This window comes from Epinephelus moara, chromosome 1 (genome assembly GCF_006386435.1).
Source record: "Epinephelus moara isolate mb chromosome 1, YSFRI_EMoa_1.0, whole genome shotgun sequence".
NCBI lineage: Eukaryota > Metazoa > Chordata > Actinopteri > Perciformes > Serranidae > Epinephelus > Epinephelus moara.
Window position 1 is genome coordinate 39,792,272 of NC_065506.1, and position 22,078 is coordinate 39,814,349.

Below are 22,078 nucleotides of genomic sequence, written 5' to 3' on the forward strand. Positions count from 1 at the left end.
TGCTTCCTGCGCTGCTCCATCCGGATCATCTCCGAGCGGCCCGCCGCGCGCCTCAAGAACCGCTGCACCTGCTCATTAGCATAAAATATGCGCAGGTGGGCGCGCGGGTGGGCGGGGCAGAGCAGGGGAGCTGAACGCATGCGTGGATGCTCTGCTGTGGAGCAATGATCCCACCTGTAGAAAACAAATCTGAAACTCTAACCACTTCTATCTGCAGATTAAAATAGATTTTGTGACATAATCCCTGATTAAATTCAATATAATTAATTGATTTAGACTTATAATAACAGCTGGGTTTGGTGTTATATAACACCAAACCCAGCTGTTATTATAAGTCTAAATCAAAGCTTTATTCATACATAACATACACCCGAAGCTGTGTTGAAAGCACCTCAGCCTGACAGGTGTAACTGTGCAGTATTTACACTGAACAAGAGGAGCGGTGAGAACAGCGCCCCCCTGTGGTCCACTGTCAGAGCAGCATCACAGCAGCCTGTGGGGAGTGGACAGTGTCATGCAAAATGAAAGTTAATGTAATTTAATGTCATTTATTCTACAGACACAATCTGGATTAAAACTGAAACACTGCAAACTTTTACTAAAGTAGTCAAAGTTTATTTAAAAATGATATTTTGTACATTGTATTGAGACTAACACAAATATTCTCACCTTGGACTCACCGTACATCTTTCAATTATCTGATCCACTACTGCACTACATCTTTACAGTCTACTTGGCATTTCATTTTGCACTACTTACACTATGTCAACATGCCTAGGTTTTACTTGACTACCACTGCACAGCCTTACACATGTATAGTAAAATTATAACACTTATTTTAGGTAACTTCATGTATCATTTTTTGGTCATTATCTTTGTCTTTACTGCTCTAAGCTGCTGCTGCTAATAATGCATGCAGCAATGTGTATTACATTAGAAATGAATGTAATGTAATTATTAAAAATATCTGTATAAAATGCAGGAGGAAAACAGACAGATTTAAAGGGATAGTTCAGGCTGGAGACTGACATGGAAGCTAAGCAGTCTGATCCTGTGGAGGGGTCAGCAACAAAATGTATTTAGCCACCTAAAATAGCCCCATCTAAATTCATCAATATCAGCTGATATCAGTGTATAATATATTGAGAGTATTTTTACTGCTTTATCTTAATGTCAGAAAGTGATTTCCAACTGGAAAATTAAGCCGTTACACCGCTGTTTTCAAAGCAGCCTCTTAACACAGGAGCTGCTGGTGTACCACTGCTTCTATCAGTTAGTTAGTTTGTGTTTTTGTGTGACTTCAGCACTTACAAGGGTTAGTTGGGATTCACCAAAGTCACACAATAACACAAACTAACTGATGCAAGGCAGTGGTTGACCAGCAGCTCCCCTGTTCAGGAAATTGAAATTATTGTTTTTCTTAATAGAGTCTGGTGCCTTTAATCTGAGCATAGATGGGGAGCTGAAGCTATTAACGGCTTCCCCATTGAAACTGGCTGTCTGATGGAAAGATAAACTGGTGAAAATACTGTCAGTATAGTGTACGTAGTGTAAGTTTTTTTAGGTGGCCAAAAAACATTTTGTTGCTGCGCCTGTACACAGCAGTAGATAACTTAGCTTCAAAGGCCAAGCCTGCTTCTCCAAACTGAGGGCATGCCGACTGACATCTACTGCATGTAATACACTGACTAAGAATAAGTACCCCATACCACCCCACTTGATTCTAATGATCTTGGTTTATATGTTGTTTATTAAGTCCAACAATTAAAACCGGGGCCATTAGTGGGGATCAAATATTTAAGAGAGCATTTTCCAAAAAAGCATGCTTCAAGGTGAACCCCTTTTTGTTGCATGGCCTCTCTTCTGGTTGCTTTTCAGAATGACAACCTAGGCTGCATTCATCCCCAGAAAAACGCAGTGAAAGGTGTATTTTAACTGAAGTGGTGATGCCTTGAACAGCCTGTTGTGTTACGCAAGGACACTGCCTGTGATTATGGCAAGGTTTAATTCAATTCAAAGGGGCTTTATTGGATCTCAGGATCTCGAGGCACAGCCAGGGCGAGGAAGGGGTCTGGTTTGGGGACCTCAGAATAGTGTCTCTGCTTTCTGAAGATGATTTGGTTCTGTTGACTTCATCACACCAGGTCCTTCAGCATGCACTGAAGCAGTTTTCAGCCAAGTGTGAAGCAGGTGAGATGAGAGTCAGCACCTCCAAATCTGAGGCCATGGTTCTCTGCCATAAACCAGTGGAATGCCCCCTCTGTGTTGGGAGAGAGTTACTGTCTCAAGTGAAGGAAATCAAGTATCTTGGGGTCTTGTTCAAGAATTAGGGTACAGTGGAGTGTGAGATGGATAGACGTTTTGGTAAAGTGTCCACAGTGATGCGCCGGACTGTTGTGGTGAAGAGGGAGCTGAGCCTGAAGGCGAAGCTTTCGATTTACTGGTCCATCTACGTCCCAACCCTCACCTATGGTCAGGAGTTCTGGGTAGTGACCGAAAGAATGAGATCGCGGATACAAGCTGCCAAAATGAGGTTCCTCGGTGGGGTGGCTGGGCTCAGCCTTAGAGATAGGGTGAGGAGCACAGACATCCGGTGGGAGCTCGAAGTAGAGCTGCTGCTCCTTTGCATTGAAAGCGGTCAGTTGAGTTGGTTCGGGCATCTGATCAGGATGCGTCCTGGGCGCCTTCTGTTTGAGGTGTTCCAGGAACATTGCACTGGTAGGAGGCCCCGGGGCAGACCCAGAATACACTGGAGGGATTACATATGTCAATTGGCCTTGGAACGCCTTGGGGTCCCCCAGGAGGAGCTGGAACGTGTCGCTGGGGAGAGGGACGTCTGGGGTGCTTTGTTTGGCCTGCTGCCCTCACGACCCAGCCCCAGATACGTGGTTGAAAATGGATAGATGGATGGATACATTGCCAAAGCAATGAAACAAAAACAAAAACTGTGTGTATAGTAAGTACAGATCTACTAGAATTTATATACACAATGCTGCTGATTAGGTAACACCTCTGACGCACCCACCAAACGAGAGGAAACTGATCTCAAAGCCTGTCGCACACTGTTTTCGTTCAACCTGAAAACCGTACCAACACGGTGCATACCATTTTCAGATTGAACGTGCCCCTGATCTGAACCTGGAACCTACATCTTCCTCACACCTGATGACAGGAAACATACACCTTCAATATGACTGAGGTGACCCCAGTGTCACCAACTGCACAGACTCGTATTAGCATGTGAAAGTCAGGTTTTCAGCAGCGGAAACGCTTCCATCGTCTGTCTGTCTGGGTAAAAAAGGGCTTTGAATGACTGAAGCCCTCAGAGACCCCAACAGGCTTTGTGTTGCTCAGCCAGGAGGTGTCTGCTTTCATAAATGGAAACAGGACCAGAGGAGAAAGAGCAAGGGGGTCAGTGGGGAGGGAGGTTTTAAGAGGAAACATAAAAACGTAGTGATTTCAGATTTGTTTGTGCAGTTAGTCTCTAAATCTCAAACACTCCTATAGCTGTTTGTTGTTACAGACATGAGAACTTAAGCATCCTCCTGAAGCACACAAGGCTTCAGCCCCATCATACACTCACACACATGCACTGTACTGGAAACCTGGCGCCTGCTTTGTGCCCTGCAGACTGCTCATTAAAGCGCCCATGAAATGACTGATTGTTTTCTGTAGATTTATGCGTTTCTGTATGAATTAAAATGGTTGTGGCAGGAGATGAATACATTTTTACTTCTCTAACCTGTCTGTGACACTCAGCCCCAGACCCATTGATTTCTACTGCAGACAGAAATCTTTAAAGGAATACTTCACCCCCCAAATGACCATTTGTGTATTAGTTACGCACCCCATGTCACGTAACTCATGTTAACTTTTTCTTGCATACCTCCAGTGAACAACGAATCCAAAAGCAGAGAAAATTGTTGAGGAGTTGCAGCCTTAGGGGATCATGTTCAACAACAAAACTTACTTAGTTAGTTAGGGTGCTTTCAGACCTAGAGTTGTCTTGCTTTGGTCTGAATCAGGGACAAATTTTGTTACAAAGTTGTATAATTGCCTAGAGTTGGTTTGTGTTCTCACGGCAGCATTTACAAGCGGACCAGGTAAAATGCCTTGTGTGAGAAAGCTGCTCTTTGGTTGGTCAGAATTTCCATGTGGGAAAAAATCCAGGAAATAAAGCAAACGTTGAAGAAGAGTACACTTACAAGATAAATGTGACACTTTCTAATGTCACAATGGAGGGACAACTACGCAGGTTGATTTTAGCGCTGCTCATCGTGGACTATATTGCTGTCATTGTTCATTTTAGTCAAACCATACAGTTTGAAAACGAGGCGCGGCTCCAACTAGAAAACAATGTTTTGATGCATTGGATGTGCTGAATGTGCATATTAAGGCAGTACAGGAGGAGGTGCACATTAATAATCCTCCAGGACTGTAACATGCTCATGTTTAACCCAAACAATGTGTCATGTGACTGCAGTTGGTTCGGATCGAGGTCAGAACACGTTCTCACCACAAACAAACAGCACCAGAGTTCGTTTGTAACCAGACCGAGACCCCCTCTTCAAGAAGGTCTCGGTCTGGTTGTTTCCTGCCCCCCCCCCCACCCCCGTCAACATCCTAACATGCTGATGTTAGGTCAGGTAATGTTTACAAAGTTTACCATCTTAATGTGTTAGCACGCTAACATTTGTTAATTGGCAAAAAACACACGTTACAGCTGAGGCTGATGGGACTGTCAAAAGTATTCAACAAATTAGATGGAAGTTAAGAGATTAGCAGAATTATTATGTTTCATCCTGAGGGGAACATGAATGTCTATGGTGCTGTTGAACTGTACTGCATTATACTGGCAGGTGTTTCTATTATTTGTCTGTCTTATTTATTTCAGTAAATGAAGACAAAACAACAAACACTTTTGGGTTTAACAGCACTACAAACTGTATCCGAATCAACAGCTCTTTTAAAGAGTTTCAACAAAAACAAATTATAATTTTCATGAAGGAGAATTTATTGCAGGACTAATAACTGAGTCTTCTCTGTGTGAACAAGCCAAATTAGATTCTGTCTGGAGTCAAGTGCCAGCACAACGCAGGATAGTAATAATATGCTTAACGCAAAAGGTTCCAGTTTTCATCTTAACCTACTAGTATAAACACGGCAGATTGTAATCTATACAAACTGTACAAGACGATCAACAACAAAACAAAATCAGGTGCAAAGGAAGACATTCATTGTTTGGAATTTCTTAGGTGTCGGACACCACTCACGTTAACTCCCACGCTCGCTCAGAAACATAAATAAAGGCAACAAAGAAAGTGAACATTCAAAGATCACTGAGCTAAAAATTCTACCTGTTCATGGTCTTATTGATTTAGAATTGAGGGTTTTCATTCACAGAAAAGTGAGAAATAAAGAACATGAACCGTCTGCTGATCCAAACAGAGTGAGAGTTTCTGTTTGACTTCAGTCAGCTTCAGATAAAGACTGGAGAGTCTTGTGACTTGGCGATATTTAACATTTTTCTTCTCAGAATCATGAGCTAAATCAAGTGAGAACTGCTGCAGGTATAAATTAAGATTTTATAATTCCTTTTCTGTTTTTCACATTTTAGTCTGAGCTCCTCGCCTCTCAGATAGGAAACAGCAGTAAAGGAAAACAAACAGGACGAGATATAGTGAAGACTAAACTAAAGGTGTTAAAATTATATGTTTGTTCATTTAGCTTTCAAATCAGCAACCGTTAGCTTTTACACCTGACCCCTTAAGTCCAGTTCACTTGACTAGTGTGAACCACTGTGTACTGTACACAGGCACAATACGCCGATCTGTGCCCGAGTCCACTTAAAAAGGTGATCTTGGGTACAATTCTTGTGCACTCTGGTACACCGGTATGCATGTCCTAACAAAACGCGAAAGGGGGCTGTTATCTAACACAAGACTATATCAGACAGCAGCGCAGCCCAACGCAGACAGACCCAAACTTAGCTCTGCTGCTGTCTCTGACCTACAGTTGGAGCTCCAGCAGGAGGCGGAGAGTTCCAGCGACTCGCTCCTCCACCAGTCTGTTGATGACGTTCCTCGGGGCAGCAGTGTCCATCTGTGGGGCCCTTTCCTACACTGTAGCACAACGAATATGCCACGTAGATTATGCAAGTGTACTCAGGTACAGAGAACTATTACTAATGTACATACTCGGGCACAACTCGAATCAATGGTGCCTAATATGAAGATGCCCTAAGACATTAATACTCATATGTGGAATAAAACATAAGTATTTCACTCTTGACCTGAGGATGACCGGGAAAAGAACCAAACAGCAGCCCATGTCCCCTCTCAGCTTCATTTCAAATCAAAGGCAAGTTCTTACACAGACTAAAGATGTCACATCTTGAAAAAGGTTAAAACGTCTCACTATCTACACATCAGGGAATTAAAAATGCATAAATATTTACAGAGTTTTGTTCATAAATGATAAATCCACCCCTTGAAAGATTTGACACATTTGAAAAGAAGATAGCTGTCAGAAAAGTTGAAAACATTGGAATATGTACAGAATGTCAAGAGTGTCACCAACCTAAAATATCGTTTGTAGGCTTGTTGTTTCTTTCAGAGCATCAGGCAACAAACAGGGAAAACTTTCAGCCAGATATCAGATATTTTGTTTTTAACAGAACCTCATTATACAAACTAACTGAGCCTCTGAGCTGGACATGAATCAAAATTATCTTTTTGTTTCTTTCCTTGGAGGAACTTCTAATGCTTTTACTTTTAGACTTAAGATGATGAAATACCTCTTAAGTGAAAGAGCAGATTAACAGAAGGTTAAAACTGCTTCTTCGCTGTGTTTAGTGTATGTGTGTTTGTGTGTGTGAACTCGGTGATCTTTGGATAGAGAGTCCTGCACACTGCCTGGCGTGCAGCGTTATCTGGGCCGGTGGTTGGCCAGCAGGAAGTCTTTGTCTTTGCAGGTGAGGCAAAGTTTGAGGTTCCTAAGGGAGCCGCCGGCAGAGTAAAACGCCCAGATGCCCATCAGGAACAAGATGATGTAGGTGGGAACGAGGCTGGCGACGTACTCGGGGTTCTGGAAGGTCTGTGGGACAAGACGAGAAACAGATATCAACACAAAACACAAACACTAAGTTTACTATAGGTTTTCCAGCTCTGTACACCGTGACTAAATGACCACACAAAAGCTACCTTATGGGTTTTTATTTTTTGCTCATACGACTAAAGCCCAGTTCAGACCAAAGATTTGCGACGAGATGAGTTCAAAAATGTAACTACTTGCAATGCGTCATTCAGCAACATTCTAAAAACCTGCTGGTTTACACCGATGCAACTAGATGAGATGGTGTATCATCTTTATGCAACAACTCTCTGTATTTCTGGTTTCAGGTTTTTAAAGCTTATTTTGTGGCTGAATACAACTCATGAGGATGGAAACAGAGGGCTCCGCAGGGAGGGAACACCTGACGTAGCAAGCGACCATGCTGTCTACGATCATTTTGACTTGACCGGTGGATTCTCTACAAGCTGATAAGCTGCTAAAAGAGGCGACGTGCCTTACATTCTATAACCAGCCGCTGGCAATTTGACCAGCTGAGTTGCAGGTGACACCATCAGCCGGCTTGAGTTGAGTTCAGACAGCCAGTTCACACCACTGCAACTTTTCTCTGCAACTTTCTAAAACAGTTTCATCTCATTGTGAATCATTGGTCTGAACTGGGCTTAAAACAAACACCCACCAGGCCCCTCATCAACACTTACCAGACAGGAAACGACAAGGTGGCTGATGACAACAGCAGCCACCGCCCACCAGCGCTGCTTCTCGCAGGCATCAAAGAAGACGATGCCCCAGAACATGTGAAGCAGGATGATGGCCATGGTCATGAAGGCTGAAAAACGAAATGTGTAACATGTAGGATTATGTAATCTAAACTATTCCTCATTTAAAATACTGATACACCCACTTTTTCTGAACTTGACTTTGACAACCCAGGGGAAAATGGTGAGAACAGCTTCACAGATTCAATACACTCAAATACACATTGTAGCTGACAGCTAAATTGGAAAGTTTCTGTGTATATTGTTACCTGAGGACAGGAAGTAGTGCTGCGAGTCTCCATGGATCCCAACAGTCCCTGGCCCCACAGAGTCCGCCAGGATGTTCACCACCGAGAACGCACCGCTCATGAAGCCAAAGCCGAGGCCGGACACTGAGGCAAAACGGCGACGACAGAGGAGTGTTTTATTCCACTGACTGCATGTTAACAGTGTTAGCAGCACCTTTTTATTTATCAGATATATCAGCAATGGGTATATGTTGGGAGATTAGCAACAAGATACAACAGCCCAGATAATATAAATATCTGTTTGTGGTCATTCGGAAACTACGTCTTGCTAAAATACTTTGTCCACCAGAGAGTACAGAGAAGTTTATTTTTAATTATAAAATGTCTCACTGAGTACAGATCTTGATCACTATTCTTGAAGGACCATATTTAAGGAACTGGATGTCTTTAAGTACTCCAGCAAGTTAGTAATGCGCTTCTATGATGTTGGGGGATTTTAGAGACACTGGTTTAAAGAAGCCGGTTAAAAACGAAGCAGTAGAGACTGAGACATCCTGACTTTTAGTCCACAGCATGATGCATATTTAGTTAGTGCTAACACTGCTAGTGCTAGTCCTCCAATGATAGGTGAATTTATTTTAATGTGTGAAATCACTGGAGTACCCCTTTAAAGATGAATACTGGACAAAACACATTATCAGATTTTCTTAACCCTGTTCAGCAGCTGGGAAGTTGAAATAACGCTTTTTCCAAAGCGCCACACAAACACAGTCAGCTTTAAATAAAACAAAGACAGACAGTGATGTGAAGTGCAGACTAACTGTACCATAGGCCAGCTGACGTATGGAGATCGGCATGGTTTCCTCCTGACTGAGAGCGAGGAGGCCTTCATTCGCCTTCCTGCAGGAAAAACACACACAAACACACACGTCAGCGTTTAAGCTCCTCGTTTCACTCTGTGCTGTCAACAAAAACATCAGTAAGAAATATGTGTGTCAGTAAGAGGAAGATGATACGCACTGCAACAATGGACCTTTAATAGAAAAAAAAATAAATAAAGGTGGGAACTGGAACAAACTGGGACACCAGAGACACACACTCTGGGAAACTACTCACCAGGGTGTAATTATGATGATGAGAGAGTGCAGAAGTTAGTTTATTAAATTACACACAAGTTGTAAAATGTCCTAGTGTTAAATTTAAAAAAAAGTCTCAAACTGAAGAACCTTGACATCGTGTGTGTCAGATTTCTGAACTTTGAAACAAAACTCCACTTGAGCTGCAGGGTTCAATTTATAAATACAAAATTGTATTTCTGAAAATTGTATTTTACAAAATGATCCGTAAATCATAATATAAAAAAAGAAGACAGTTTGTTCCTAGACTTTCCTGTCTTTTTTTTCATTTTATGTTATATGTATGTAGATTTGGCTTTTCAGACAAATATCTCCCCCACACAATTATGACCTCAGCTCGACACTAAAGATCAGCTGTTTGGTCTTCACAGGATCACCACAGAATCACATGTTGTACACGTTCTACTGACACTGACAAATTAGAGAGAATGCTTCAGTGTTTCACACGTACATTTTCAAATGTTTTTCACATTGCCACTAGTTTGCATTGTTTATCACAATATAAAAATCTTGTGAGGACAGTCAGGATACTGTTACTTTTATCCCAAAAATATTTTATTTTAGGAATGAAATGATTACTTGATTGATCAATTAGTCAATTGAGAGAAAACTAATTTGCAACAACTTTGAAATTTGTTAAAGCGACAGTTCATAGGTTGTAGCCTCTTTAATATGAATATTATTCCCCTTTTCCACCAAAATTTAGCACATCTAAATAGGTTCTTTTAACAAATCACCTTAGGTTCTGGAAAACTGTGAGGGATGTTTTTCATATTTTTTTTGACATTTGATAAACCACAAAACTGATCAATCATTGAGAAAATAATCAGATTAATAGGGGACAATTATTGTCAGTTGCAGCCTGAGATCTAAAATATCATCATACTTTTCAGGACATGCAAAGTTACAGGCCTAAATGTAGATTACTATAAAAAGAATGCATGCATTACCTCACAACAATGCAAAACATCAACAAAAAGGGATTTTAAGTGCACTGTGACTACATAACTCAAACAAAACAAAGTTTCAGGTCTCTGCATGTTGACTCTCGTAGATTGCTTTTGAAACTTTTCAACAGAAACATAAAGTACTTGAAAATATGTAGTAAACGCTCTCAAAAAAAACCCACATACTGTTAATTTAAAGATCAGTACTGATCATATTCTTGTGATCTATGTTTTTCTTGACATGTGCCCTTAATGTTGCCGTCAAATTAGCAACAGAAAACAAAGCATCATTGTCTCTCAGTATTAACCAGTACGTACAGTGTGATAAGCACTGGATACTTGTTTTGGCATCGGTGTAACTGTGAGGTTTTCATGGTGGCCTCTAGTGGCTGCTGGTGCTCACAACCATTAGCTCTGTCCCAGTTGCACACAAGATCCTGACTCTAGGCAGTGTGTGACCAAATTAAGTTTACTCAAAAAAGTCAGTGTGCACATTAAAATACATTTGAATATGACTGTGCTGTTCATGGACAATACTGAGGTAATGCACAAAAGAAACTGAGCTGGTAGAGCAGCTGCAGAAAGCTCCTAGAAGACAAAAAAAGGTGATTTTAAATCTTTAGATATATATACACATGTAATTAATCCTGAGGGAAATGAAGGCACCCAGTAGCTTGTTACACAACACAACGTATGTGTGGCCTCTTTACAAGATGGCGCCAACGTGAGTGGCAGCCTCTCCAGTAGCTCTGTCTCTGTAGTGTATTTTATCTTTACTCTTTTCCATTGCTTATCCACATTTTCGTTTTTCTACTGCACACTTTGAGTGGATCTAATTATATCCTATGGATATGGCTACTTCATTTCTGCAAGATGATGGCGGACACCTTGTTTATTCAAAGGAGCAGCTGCTCTCATTTTGAATGATATGGCACACCGACTATGTTTACACTATACCAGAGGAACTGAGGCGGCGCTACAGGGGCTGCAGAGCTGGATCTAGCAAGAAAGATGTTTTAGCAGCAGCATTTTAAGTCACAATTTGACTAGTCTCGCTCACCAGACCTTTCTCAAGAAGAGAAAGGTCTGGCTGGGCCGACTCTCACTTTAAGATTGGAGAAAAAAACGCCCCGGCTGCTTGTATTTCTTTCAACCAATCACAATCGTTCTGGGCGGTGCCACAGCAACGGTGCACTTGCAAAAATATTGCCGGGGGGAAACAGGTTTTGGTGTAACACGCCCACAAAAATATTGCCTACAGGACGCGAACCATGGCAGAAAAATGGCTACATCCCCGCAAGATCAAACACCGCAAAAGTTAGTAAAGGACGTGTTGAAAACGGTTGAAAACTGCTACACAACCGGAGGTGGTAGGGCGGGACTTCAGCGGGTGGCTCGTTCCGCCCAATGAGAGGCTGATCTATGCAGCGAACTTCCGCCTACTCAGACTACAATTTGACTGACTTCCAACTGCACTAAGTATGTTGATTTGTTGCATACTAACCACAAAAACTGTAAAAACTGAACACAGCAACTTCTTATCTTTTTTGTTTATCGAGCAGTTTCTGTCATCAGGATTATGTTTACATTTTCCTCACCTCCTTCAGTCATATCAAACTTCTTGCAATAATTATAAAAGACTGTTGTAGATGTCTATTTTTAAGACAGGTTTCTCCAAGTCAAGACTTAAGAAGCATCTCAGTACAAGCTGTGAAAATCCACTGCTGACAGAAGATACTAAAAATCAAATGAAAAGTACATTTATTCCAAAACATACAAAGCTGCATTCAAGAATGTGATAGAAATCTGATTATGATGGTAACTGGCTCAGGACCAGATGACGTGACTCACACTGAATATAATCAGAATGAGTCTGTCAGTGTTAAAACGGAGACTGTGTTGCAGACCAGCTGTGAACGTCGTGACAGGAACTTACTTCAGCAGCTTGTAGTAAGCGAAGCGGAAGGTTTCCTGCAGCAGGACAGACAGCACCACACCGAAGATGAGGAGACCTTTCTGCTGCGCTGGGCTGTCCTTGTTACTGATCTGAACTGAGATGAACCACACCAGGGAGGCCAGCAGCAGAGACACCAGCCAGAAAAACGCTCTGAGAGGGGAATAAAACACACACGCAATTAGTTATATGAAAAACAGCTCAGACACAGGCATGTGTGACATCAGTGTGTTACTGAAGTTGATTTCAGTCCAATAGCTACGTCAATTCTCTTTAAATTTCCAGATGTTGCACAAAGTATACATTGATCTGTTTATGCTTAAATAAGCTTTCCTTAAGGCCTTAGTTGTCACAAACGGCTGTGAATGTGGATGCAGACATGCTGCCTTAACTGTCTAAATAAATGCTCTGAAGTAGGCTATTCCCACAACGTATTCACTTTTTCGACTGGCTGTCCATTTTTGGCACATCGGCCTGAGGATCGGGTAAAAAATCAGGCTGGAATGTCCTTTACAGCTTACTAAGCAGGAGACAGCAGAACATTAACATTCATTTCATAGTCATTGACATCATTATATGGCAGGCTACTGCATGTAATGATGTCTTATCTCTGACACAAGACAAGATAAACTTTTATTGATCCCTAGAGGAGAGGAGCAGCATAAAGACAGAAACAACACAGATTAATAGGGTAAAAATAAATACATAATAAGAGGTATATAATACTAAATTATGAATGGAATAAAAAAAATCAAGAGCATTTGGAGACAAAACCTACACGATAAAGTAAAAGTAGTGTGATTACTAGCAGCAGAGTCAGAAAGTCTATACAGAGCATACGAAGCTAGCGATATGATTATTTGTCTGTATTAAGAGTTGTAATATAGAATATGATGCAAAAAATCTATGTAGATTATTATTAGAATCTATTATGTAGCCTATGTTATGTATATTCTACGAGATATGAGATATAGCACAAGGTGAAAGCTAAATAATATATAACGTAACACATAGATGACCATATGCCAAAGCAATGAAACCAGACTGAACTGAATAGACTGTTTCAAATATTCTGACAATCCATTCATTGTTTTTGAATAAAATTTCAGTAAATATTGAATAATGCAACTTCCCTGTGCCAACTGTGACTTTGTCAGATTGTTTAGCCAGAACAACAGTCGACACAACAAAGATATTCAATTTACAATAGGTGATTGAAGATACAAAGAGCAAATCTTCACATTTTAGAAGCTAAATAAACAGATTTAGGCATTTTTGCGTAAAAAAAAAAAAAAGGCAACTATATTGATAATTGTTTAACTGTTAGATTAAGCTTTACCTCCATGTTTATAATGTGAGGTGAAACCTTTTGAGAACTTAGGCTAGTTAATATCTCTGACACAGTGTTAAAAAAAAAAAAAAAAAAAAACTAATTTTGAAACTTTACACAATAAACATTAATATCTGTTGATACACCGAGCCAGGTCACAAGCCCGCTTCTCTTAACATTATTCGTTATTTGTCAGATGCAGAACAATTAGAAGAAGATGTACTTTATTAACCCACGCTTTACACTTGGTCTGAACGGGGACTTGAACCATGCCCCTATGGACTGAGCTACTGACACCCATAATTTTACAGCGGAAGCAGTCTGTGACAATTTAATTGTTGTTCTCTGGCTCCCTCCTACAATGCTCCTCCAAAATGTCAAAAAGAAAAACACCCAAGTACAAGTGAGAATCCAAGACACTGTGCATGAGTTAAAATATAGGAATAAAACAGAATATAAATTAAACAGAAAAATATTATTCAACATAAAACAGTGGTAGACTAGTATTCAGTAGTGATGGAATTACTATCACTACACTGTACAATTGATAAAGTGGTGGATTAATGCAAGATTTTGATTAATTTTCTGTAACTTCAACTAAATTGCCACTACATGTTAGATATTAAAAGACTTCAGTAACGAAGTAAGCCAACACTGTGGCACCTTACGTTATTTGTCTACTATACTGTTAATAACACTGACCTTTTTCTAATAAGTTGATGTGTTGTTAACAGTTACAGTTAGCTCCAACCAAGTTAATGCAAGAAAATGTGTATCTTTTATAATAATATACCAAAGTAGCTGTGAACTACTCACGTTTAGTCAAGTTTGTTCATAGTTTTAGGTAAATGAGCACAACCTGTGCAGCCCATTAAAACCTTTGCGATTCTATTATCGGACACAATTAAGGTGATCATATTTGGCCCTTCTCTCGACATCATTTTTATTGTTTCCTAAATTGCTGTAAACCGAACAGACCTCTGAGCATAATAAATACAGCTTCTTGTCCAACAGTTATGAATTAACAGTTAGCTAGCTAACGTTATCTTTGAATTAAAAGCTAAGATACATTGTTTAAACCCTAACGCTGGATATTTGAATTTTTGTCTCTAGTGTGTGTGGTGTGCGAGAACAACCCTAAATGGCTGAATGTATCTAATTGTATGAGATATAAGAGAGAAACTATCAAGATGCCCGAAAATGGAAGCTAACGGTAGCGGCTAACGTTAGCTAAGGAAGCGGTCTGTTAGCTAAAAGCTAGCTCCGGTAAACACTGTGTTTTATCTGATTAAACGCCATATTGGTGTCTGTATCACCTTGCTATAATGAAGATAAGTTCGCTATCACCCCTCTTTGATAAATATGGATTAACTCTCACCCTGCTATGAGGAAAATGACCCTCAGCGGCTCCCGGGCGATGGTAAACAGGAACAGAGCGATAGCTGGGCCGAAGGCGATGAAGGTGCAGCCGAAAAATACCGCCGCCGTCATTTTGGTCTCTTTATGGGGGGAAATCAGCGGCCAGCAGCGCGAACACAAGCGCCTTGTCTTGTTCCTTAAAACGTGGATATAAAGATGTTTGTCTTTCAAATTTTCAACCGTAGCCTGCTAGTGTAGTGGACGGTTTCCTCAACTTCCACTAGCGTGTCACATGACCGAGGGAAAGAGCTGACTTCTTCTTCTTGAGTTTTAGCGGCAGTTGGTAACCAGCTCATTACCGCCACCTACTGCTTCGGAGTGCGGACCAGAGATTTACCAACATTAATCCTGTTTGTTTGAAGTCAATGATGACAGGTTCATTCATGTTTTTGTCTTCTTTTATATGTTGCCTTTCTTGTTTATACTTATTTACTTTTAATCAGTGGTAAAATTCAACTGGCAACCCTACTTCCTGTAGGGGAGACCAGGGGCAATTGTAACATCTCAAACGGCACCAATCAAAAATAAGACTGAACCATGAAACCAGGCCTCCAGGAAAGCAGCTCAGCCTTGTAGCAATTCTATTTCCACTGGCCACTCGGGGTGCAGCGAAAAAATCCACTGCAGCCCAGAAAGCATTTTCCCCATAGACCACCATTTTAAAAGACACGTCTATAAAACTGTTGACAGAACACCTCCAACTGCAAACAAGGTAAATTATGAATCTTTCTGCTCTGATTTCTTTGCCATGGTGGTTTTATATTTGTACAACTTCCCTCAAGCCAAGAAAAACCATTTTAAAAGCTATGATGTCATCACAATGTAAAGTCTGCAAGCCTAGCAGGAATTTGTGGTTGAGGCCAGCAGGGGAAACATTATGGTGCATATTCAGTGAGCTGCATACCCTGGAGGTAAACCCGGAAGCTAGAAAACTTTTTTGGCATATGCACCAGGTGAGCAATGCCATTGCAATAAATGGGCGCCATTTTGGCGTCCAGTATCTAGGTATTATTAAAACCTATGCTTGAAACTTATAATACACATGGTCTGTGATGCTCCTTCTCTGCTGGCCAAAGGACAAACTGACGTCTCATACTTAATATTATCATTTCATACGGTTTTAATTAAATTAAATGATCAGTGGTTATTGAATTGTTATAATTATATCTATATTTGTGGGAGTCTATTGTGATCCGTGCTATTTATATGAAGGTTACATGTGTTATTATTGCCCCCAAATGCTGTTACAATCACCCCTGCACAGAGGGGCAGATGTAACATTTGGCTTTAAATGTTTCAATCAATATTGTGATTCTAACATTGCTCATGAGAACAATTGATGGCTGTTAACAAGTAAGACATAGATACAAGTTACCTACAGAAGAACTGTATCCAAATGGTTCAAGAGGTTTTTGACACAGACCTTATTGTGAGCAGTTCCATTGGGGAACTATTTTCTTTGTACAAAACTGCACCTGCCAATAGTATCACAGCGCAGAGGGAAGTGAGTAAAAATATTTAGTTTGGATTTTGGGATGAATTTTCACTTTAAGTAGCCTAAAATAAATATAAGAAACTTATGCATTTAAATACCTCCTCAAAACCTTTTTAAAACATGTTATCATTGTTGATTTTATTATTACACTTCTAATATTGTCTTTTATCCGTTTCATTTTTTGAATGTTTAAACTTGTCTTTCAGTTACCATTTGTAGTCCTGATTTGTGTTAATCTTGATTGTTGAACACTCCTCTGTGGTCTGTCTATTTATATTTCAGGATCTATCAAATCATCACCATGAAACACACAAAAGCACCACATGATTTATTTATTCTGTCATTTATACACATTACCAACAACATAGACTCACATAACACACAGAAATTAATAACACTGGTCAACAGAAGAACAACACGCTGATGTTTATGCCTCTGTCTCAAACATCTTCTTCCTGCCGCCCATCCCGGCCTTGTCTTCGATGTTCTTCCTCCAGTCGCCTGTTTGTTTCTCCTGCAAAGACACACATGCAAAAGATGCAGCAGGCTCACATCACAAATAAAAAATAGTTGAAATGCTCTTATTAATTTGTGTTTGAGGAATTATGATTTTCAGTCTGTTCTGTTGTTGTATTTTTATGCCAACGTTTGATTTCGGAAATGGACACAAACAAATTTACTCAGTTCAACCCAAACTAAATGTAATCACGCTATAATTGTCCTTCAATGTAAAATCTGAAGCACGCACCTCCTCTTTCACCTCCTTCTTGACCTGCTTCAGGTTGGCTCTCAGGTCCATAGACACTTTGTGTTTGGAGCCCAGCAGAGCAGCCAGCATGGCGTCGGCTGACATCCGCACCTTCTTCAGGGCCGGCTTCTTAAACTTCCCATTCAGATCCTGAACCATCAGCTTCAGGTCGTCGATCTGACAGAAGAGAGAGTTACTTTGAAATATACAACAAATACATATAGTATAAAAAATGGTGTAGCTGTTAATGTGGGCTGTGGAAACAGAAAATAACATTGATTAAAACAAACACCTTTGGCAGGAATTCAAACTTGAAAAAGACGTACCTCCTTGTTGGACTTATTCACTTTGATCTCCATGTCGTATCGCTCGTCATCCACCAAATCAATCTGCTTATGAAGTTTCCGGCACAGCTCCTGATTGTTGTAATAGACAGGAAAACAGGTGTGACAAACATGGCCAATGTAACAAGCAGGGGATCCATTCTTTCTATATTTTATGTTACAAAGCCAATTTTCTGTCACCTCCTACAGTCTGTGTTTAATTAGTGTGTGTTTGAATATAACAGGAAAAACAAATCTGAAAAATTAATTCAGCATGTAGGTGTTGTATTTTTAAAATTTTAACTGCATATGTCATAACATTTACATATATCCATCCATCCGTTTTCAACCGCTTATCTGAAGCTGGGTCGTTGGGGCAGCAGGCTGAGCAAAGCACCCCTGACATTGTACCCAGGCCAGACAAGGTATGTAATCCCTCAAGCATGTTCTGGGTCTGCCCCGGGGCCTCCTTCCATTTAGACCTACATATCATCTTATAAAGTTTTTGGGGAACATCAAGCAGGTACAGAACATTATCATTTGTTTGGAGTTTCTTTTCTTCTTTTCTGATTCATTTTAGTCAATATTCCTTCTCTTTTATCTCTGTTTTTGGTCTCCACCAACTTCTTGGGGAAATAGCTGTCTCTTTACCTGCTAAATGCTCCACCAGCTCAGGCTGTTATCATGCACCGTTCATATGTCCATCCATTTTCATCCACTTATCCAGGGCTGGGTCGCAGGGGCAGCAGGCCACCCAAGATATCCTTCTACCCAGCAACATTTCCCAGCTCCTCCTGGAGGACCCCAAGGCGTTCCCAAGCCAAATTAGATATGAAATCCCTCCAGCGTGTTCTGGGTCTGTTCCAGGGCCTCCTACCAGTGGGACGTGCCTGGAACACCTCTAATGGAAGGCGCCCAGGAGGATCCTGATCAGATGCCAGAACCACCTCACTGACCCCTTTTTGACAAGAAGGAGCAGCGGCTCTACTCCGAGCTCCCTCCGGATGTCTGAGCTCCTCACCTTATCTCTAAGGCTGAGCCCAGCCACCCCTATGGAGAAAACTCATTTTGGCTGCTTGTGTCCGTGACCTCATTCTTTCGGTCACTACCCAGAGCTCATGACCACAGGTGAGGATTGGGATGTAGATGGACCAGTAAAACGTAACAGTCGTGGACTGTTCATGTGTATATCAACAAAAATGAATGCGCCACAATTCCTATAACCCATGTAATCCCGAGCCAGTAATTCATATATAAATCATGTAACTGTAAAAGCTGCAATCATGTGACCAATGTGCTGACAAGAGCAAGGAAGGAAGTAGCGTAAAATCCACATAAAGAGGCATGTTGGGGTGGTGGATGGGTCAAACAAACACATAACTTTCACACAGGAAACTGGAGTTTGTGTCAAACCAGATGAACTTACTTGAGTAAGGTGACTTACTTTATGGTACGTCATCAATCAGCCACGTTTCTTAACCTAACCTACGTAACTTTACAGTAAGTATGTGTATAGGCACATTATGGCACAATGGGCCCCTGGGCCTGGAAGTGGAGAAAGCCCCCCTTTCTCCCCAGGGCTAAAGTCCTGTACATAAACTGATGGGATGATACACTGTCTTAAAATGTCTTATGATGATTTCTTTCCTGTGAAATAAATCAAAGTGAATGTTTAGGCAATTCCTTAAGTTTCTATTTTTTAGGAGTTTTGGGGCTGTTATTGACATGATGACCACGCCCTTTGACAAAAAATGCAAAGTTGGTGAGGGCACAGCAACTTCATGCAGAGACTCTTCTTAGGGCCCCCCTGAGCCCATGAGCCTGTGGGCTGTTTTGATATACACCCATTGGTATGTGAGGTGATGGCGCCCAACCATGTTTCTTTTCCTAATCCTAACCTCTGCAGCTTTATTTTCCTGGACCTAACTTTGCGTTAAGTATGACAGTTTAAGTTGAGTACCTAACATGATGAAGCTCAACCATGATTCTTTTCCTAAACTTAACGTAAGCGGTAAGGGCACTAACTTGAACTGTTGTATGAGGATACACTCACCAGCCTGTCTCTAACTGTGTCTGTCTGTCATCACAGGAAACTCTTTTGGCAATGACAGCTGGGCTGTAGGAGGAAAATCCCAAGAGAGACTATAGGGATTCACCCGAGCTAAAATTAGAAGACAGGCCTGTTTTCTTTTTGTAGTTTTTTTGCGTTCAGCAACAGAAGCTCCCGTGGGATTATCGTTTTCCCATGAGGCACTAGTGTCAAATACTCGTGGGAGCTGTTGCTGAATGCTGAAAAATAAACAAAATATTTGTTAAAGTAATATGTGTTCAAATGTTTGGGGCAAGTACAGTAGTACCTGCTCAGTTAGCTCTACGGCTTCTACAGTTCTGTAAACCTGCTTACTTCAGCCATGTTTGTATGGAGGCTGCAGTGATTCTGACCTCCATCCAGCTTCCAAGGTGATGGTGGTGGTTTACCTGGAGCTCCTGCATGGAGCCTGGGATGGAGAGGGCGGGACAGTTCTCCTCCATGTGCTTCATTTTTTGCCTTTGGGCCTCCTGCGCCTCCTCCTCCAGCATCGCCTCGCCGATCTGCAGCAGCAAGCTCTGAGAGGACAGAGAGGAGGAGGAGAAGGTTCAGTACCACATCATACCTGTAGAGTCTTGATCAAGTGTTTATGTTTTTAGATGAGCAGAAACTGCTTTTCAACCATCCTTAAAAACATGGAAATACTGGCCAACGTTTGTATGTAGTCACAGATCAGAAATACACTGGACTTAAGCCTAAAGTGCTGGTAAAATGTCGGAGACTGAGACGTTTATGACACCACAACATTCAAAGGTTTCAGACGAGCCCGGTCTCACTCCACGGCAAGCAACAAAGGGCTGCGGGTTGAGCCGAACCCAGGCTGCTGCAAAGGACTCAGCCTATGGTGTGTACGCTCTACTGGGTGAGCTAGACATCATCCCCACTTTTACTTACTTCTATGACACTAGAATACAGTTTTGAATGTTAGTAAATGTGGGATCTAAGTCCCTCCCACAATCTGGGGCTTTAAGGGGTCACAAGCCAAAAAAGGTAAAGGACCACTGACCAACATCCTCATGAAGGCTGTTTGGAGGTAAAATGTATTTGCATATGTAGCTTGTGTGTGAAACAAAATGTCTGAGGTCCTCATTCATATCACTTTGCATCACATATCTTGCTATTATAATGTATTGTTTTCATATTTCTCCTATAAAACACTTGTTAAACTGCTGTTATAGTAGGTACAGTTAGCGATATTTCAGTTCTTACCAACATGTTCACTTTTTAAAACACGGTCTCTGAAAATTTAAAAGACAGGCCTTCATCAACACCATTGTACTCTACCTTGAGCTGATTCCTCCGGCTCGACGACATCTTTTTCCTTTAGAGAAACAGAGAAAGGAAGAAGGAAAATAATTAAGAGTAAGTTCTGTAGATTCAGAAAGTCTCCTCAGTTCAGATCGGGACTTACTCTGCCATCCTGACTGCAGCTGATTCCTGACAGATGGGTGGAAATACCAGAGCTGTCTGGTCCCTTTATAGGTTCAGTGTGTGTGTGTGTGTGTGTGTGTGTGTGAGACAAACCACTAGCAGTTGTCTTCAGAAGCTGTCAGTTGAATTCTAGACAGAGGGGTCGGTGGCGGCAGCTGAGCCTGGAACAAACGCTTCAGGAATCTTCTTCCAGAAGCATCTTCAGACAGTACAGGAGCATTATGAGGACTGTAACCAGATTTAGTTCAGTTTTTAGGGTTCGGTGTGACTTACTGGCAAGGCTGGAAATGTGCCATGATATTCTATAAACCAACAGTGAATATATTTACTATCTACTCCATTGTTGTCTAAATGCTTACTACAGCACCAAATGTGGATTAATCCGCTGCTGAAAATAGTCCCCAACAAATGCACATCTGCTCCTGTTTGTTTGATAAAAACTACAGTGACCAGCTGTTTTAGGAAATCACTGAGGCTCTTTGAAATATGAAACTACATAATTTGTGAGCTGTTTTTTAAAGATTTATTTCTTCAGTAGGAACCAAAAGGCTTCTAAAGTGCTATATCATAGGCAACTGGACTTGCTTGAGTTTCTTGAAGATGTTTCATTTCTCATCTAAAAGACTTCTTCAGTTCATTGAACTGAAAAAACATCTTCAAGAAACTCAAGCAAGTCCAGTTGCCTGTGATATAGCACTTAAGATAACCATGACCTGGATGACTGAGAATCCAGACAGGGTAGAGTTTTCAGACAGTATTGAGAGGCACACTAACACATCATTTTTGGTCTTTGGATTTGTATAAAAGTCTGAGTAAAACCTTCAGAGGGAACTGTAAGTGCTAATAAAATAATAATTCAGCCACGAGACTGAATTCATCACTGAATTTTACTATCAGGAGACAAAGTTTGATATTCATAACGAAGCGTCTGTGATATTTGAAGAGAAAATAAAAGCAGCTGACACACGATTTTCTACAAAGACAATTAAAGCTCCATTTCCTAAACTGTAGAGGGATTTCTCTGCTGTCCTTGGTTTCCTCTGAGTCAGCTCAGCTGCAGTCTGTGACAGCTGACTGCTCCTTTCATCTGTCTGTTTCATTCCTGCTATTTCACAGACAGTAACAGGAA

At 41.0% G+C, this 22,078-nt stretch overlaps 2 protein-coding genes across 2 annotated transcripts; both read right to left on the minus strand.

Annotated features, from left to right (window-relative positions):
- Positions 1-6,331: 6,331 nt before the first annotated feature.
- Positions 6,332-15,114, minus strand: aph1b (APH1B gamma secretase subunit). Its single transcript, XM_050047297.1, has 6 exons — positions 14,823-15,114; positions 12,097-12,267; positions 8,904-8,977; positions 8,099-8,221; positions 7,773-7,900; positions 6,332-7,095 (listed from the first exon to the last, which is right to left on the minus strand). Exons 1-6 carry the CDS (start codon positions 14,933-14,935, stop codon positions 6,928-6,930), a joined length of 777 nt encoding a protein of 258 aa, XP_049903254.1. The 5' UTR covers positions 14,936-15,114; the 3' UTR covers positions 6,332-6,927.
- Positions 15,115-16,675: 1,561 nt separating this feature from the next.
- Positions 16,676-21,042, minus strand: LOC126392116 (troponin I, fast skeletal muscle-like). Its single transcript, XM_050047311.1, has 6 exons — positions 20,930-21,042; positions 20,803-20,839; positions 19,908-20,036; positions 17,433-17,522; positions 17,107-17,283; positions 16,676-16,872 (listed from the first exon to the last, which is right to left on the minus strand). Exons 1-6 carry the CDS (start codon positions 20,935-20,937, stop codon positions 16,786-16,788), a joined length of 528 nt encoding a protein of 175 aa, XP_049903268.1. The 5' UTR covers positions 20,938-21,042; the 3' UTR covers positions 16,676-16,785.
- Positions 21,043-22,078: the final 1,036 nt, after the last annotated feature.

What these genes read in the sequence shown, in the direction of transcription:
- aph1b (XM_050047297.1), bottom strand. Translation starts at nt 14,935, where the DNA reads ATGACGGCGGCGGTATTTTTCGGCTGCACCTTCATCGCCTTCGGCCCA. An exon ending in CATACGTCAGCTGGCCTATG is followed by an intron (nt 8,222 to 8,903) that starts GTACAGTTAGTC and finishes GTTTTGCCTCAG; the next exon opens with TGTCCGGCCTCGGCTTTGGC. An exon ending in ACCTTGTCGTTTCCTGTCTG is followed by an intron (nt 7,096 to 7,772) that starts GTAAGTGTTGAT and finishes CTTGTCCCACAG; the next exon opens with ACCTTCCAGAACCCCGAGTA.
- LOC126392116 (XM_050047311.1), bottom strand. An exon ending in GCCGGAGGAATCAGCTCAAG is followed by an intron (nt 20,037 to 20,802) that starts GTAGAGTACAAT and finishes CTGTCCTCTCAG; the next exon opens with AGCTTGCTGCTGCAGATCGG. An exon ending in AGAAGGAGGTGAAAGAGGAG is followed by an intron (nt 16,873 to 17,106) that starts GTGCGTGCTTCA and finishes GTGTCTTTGCAG; the next exon opens with GAGAAACAAACAGGCGACTG.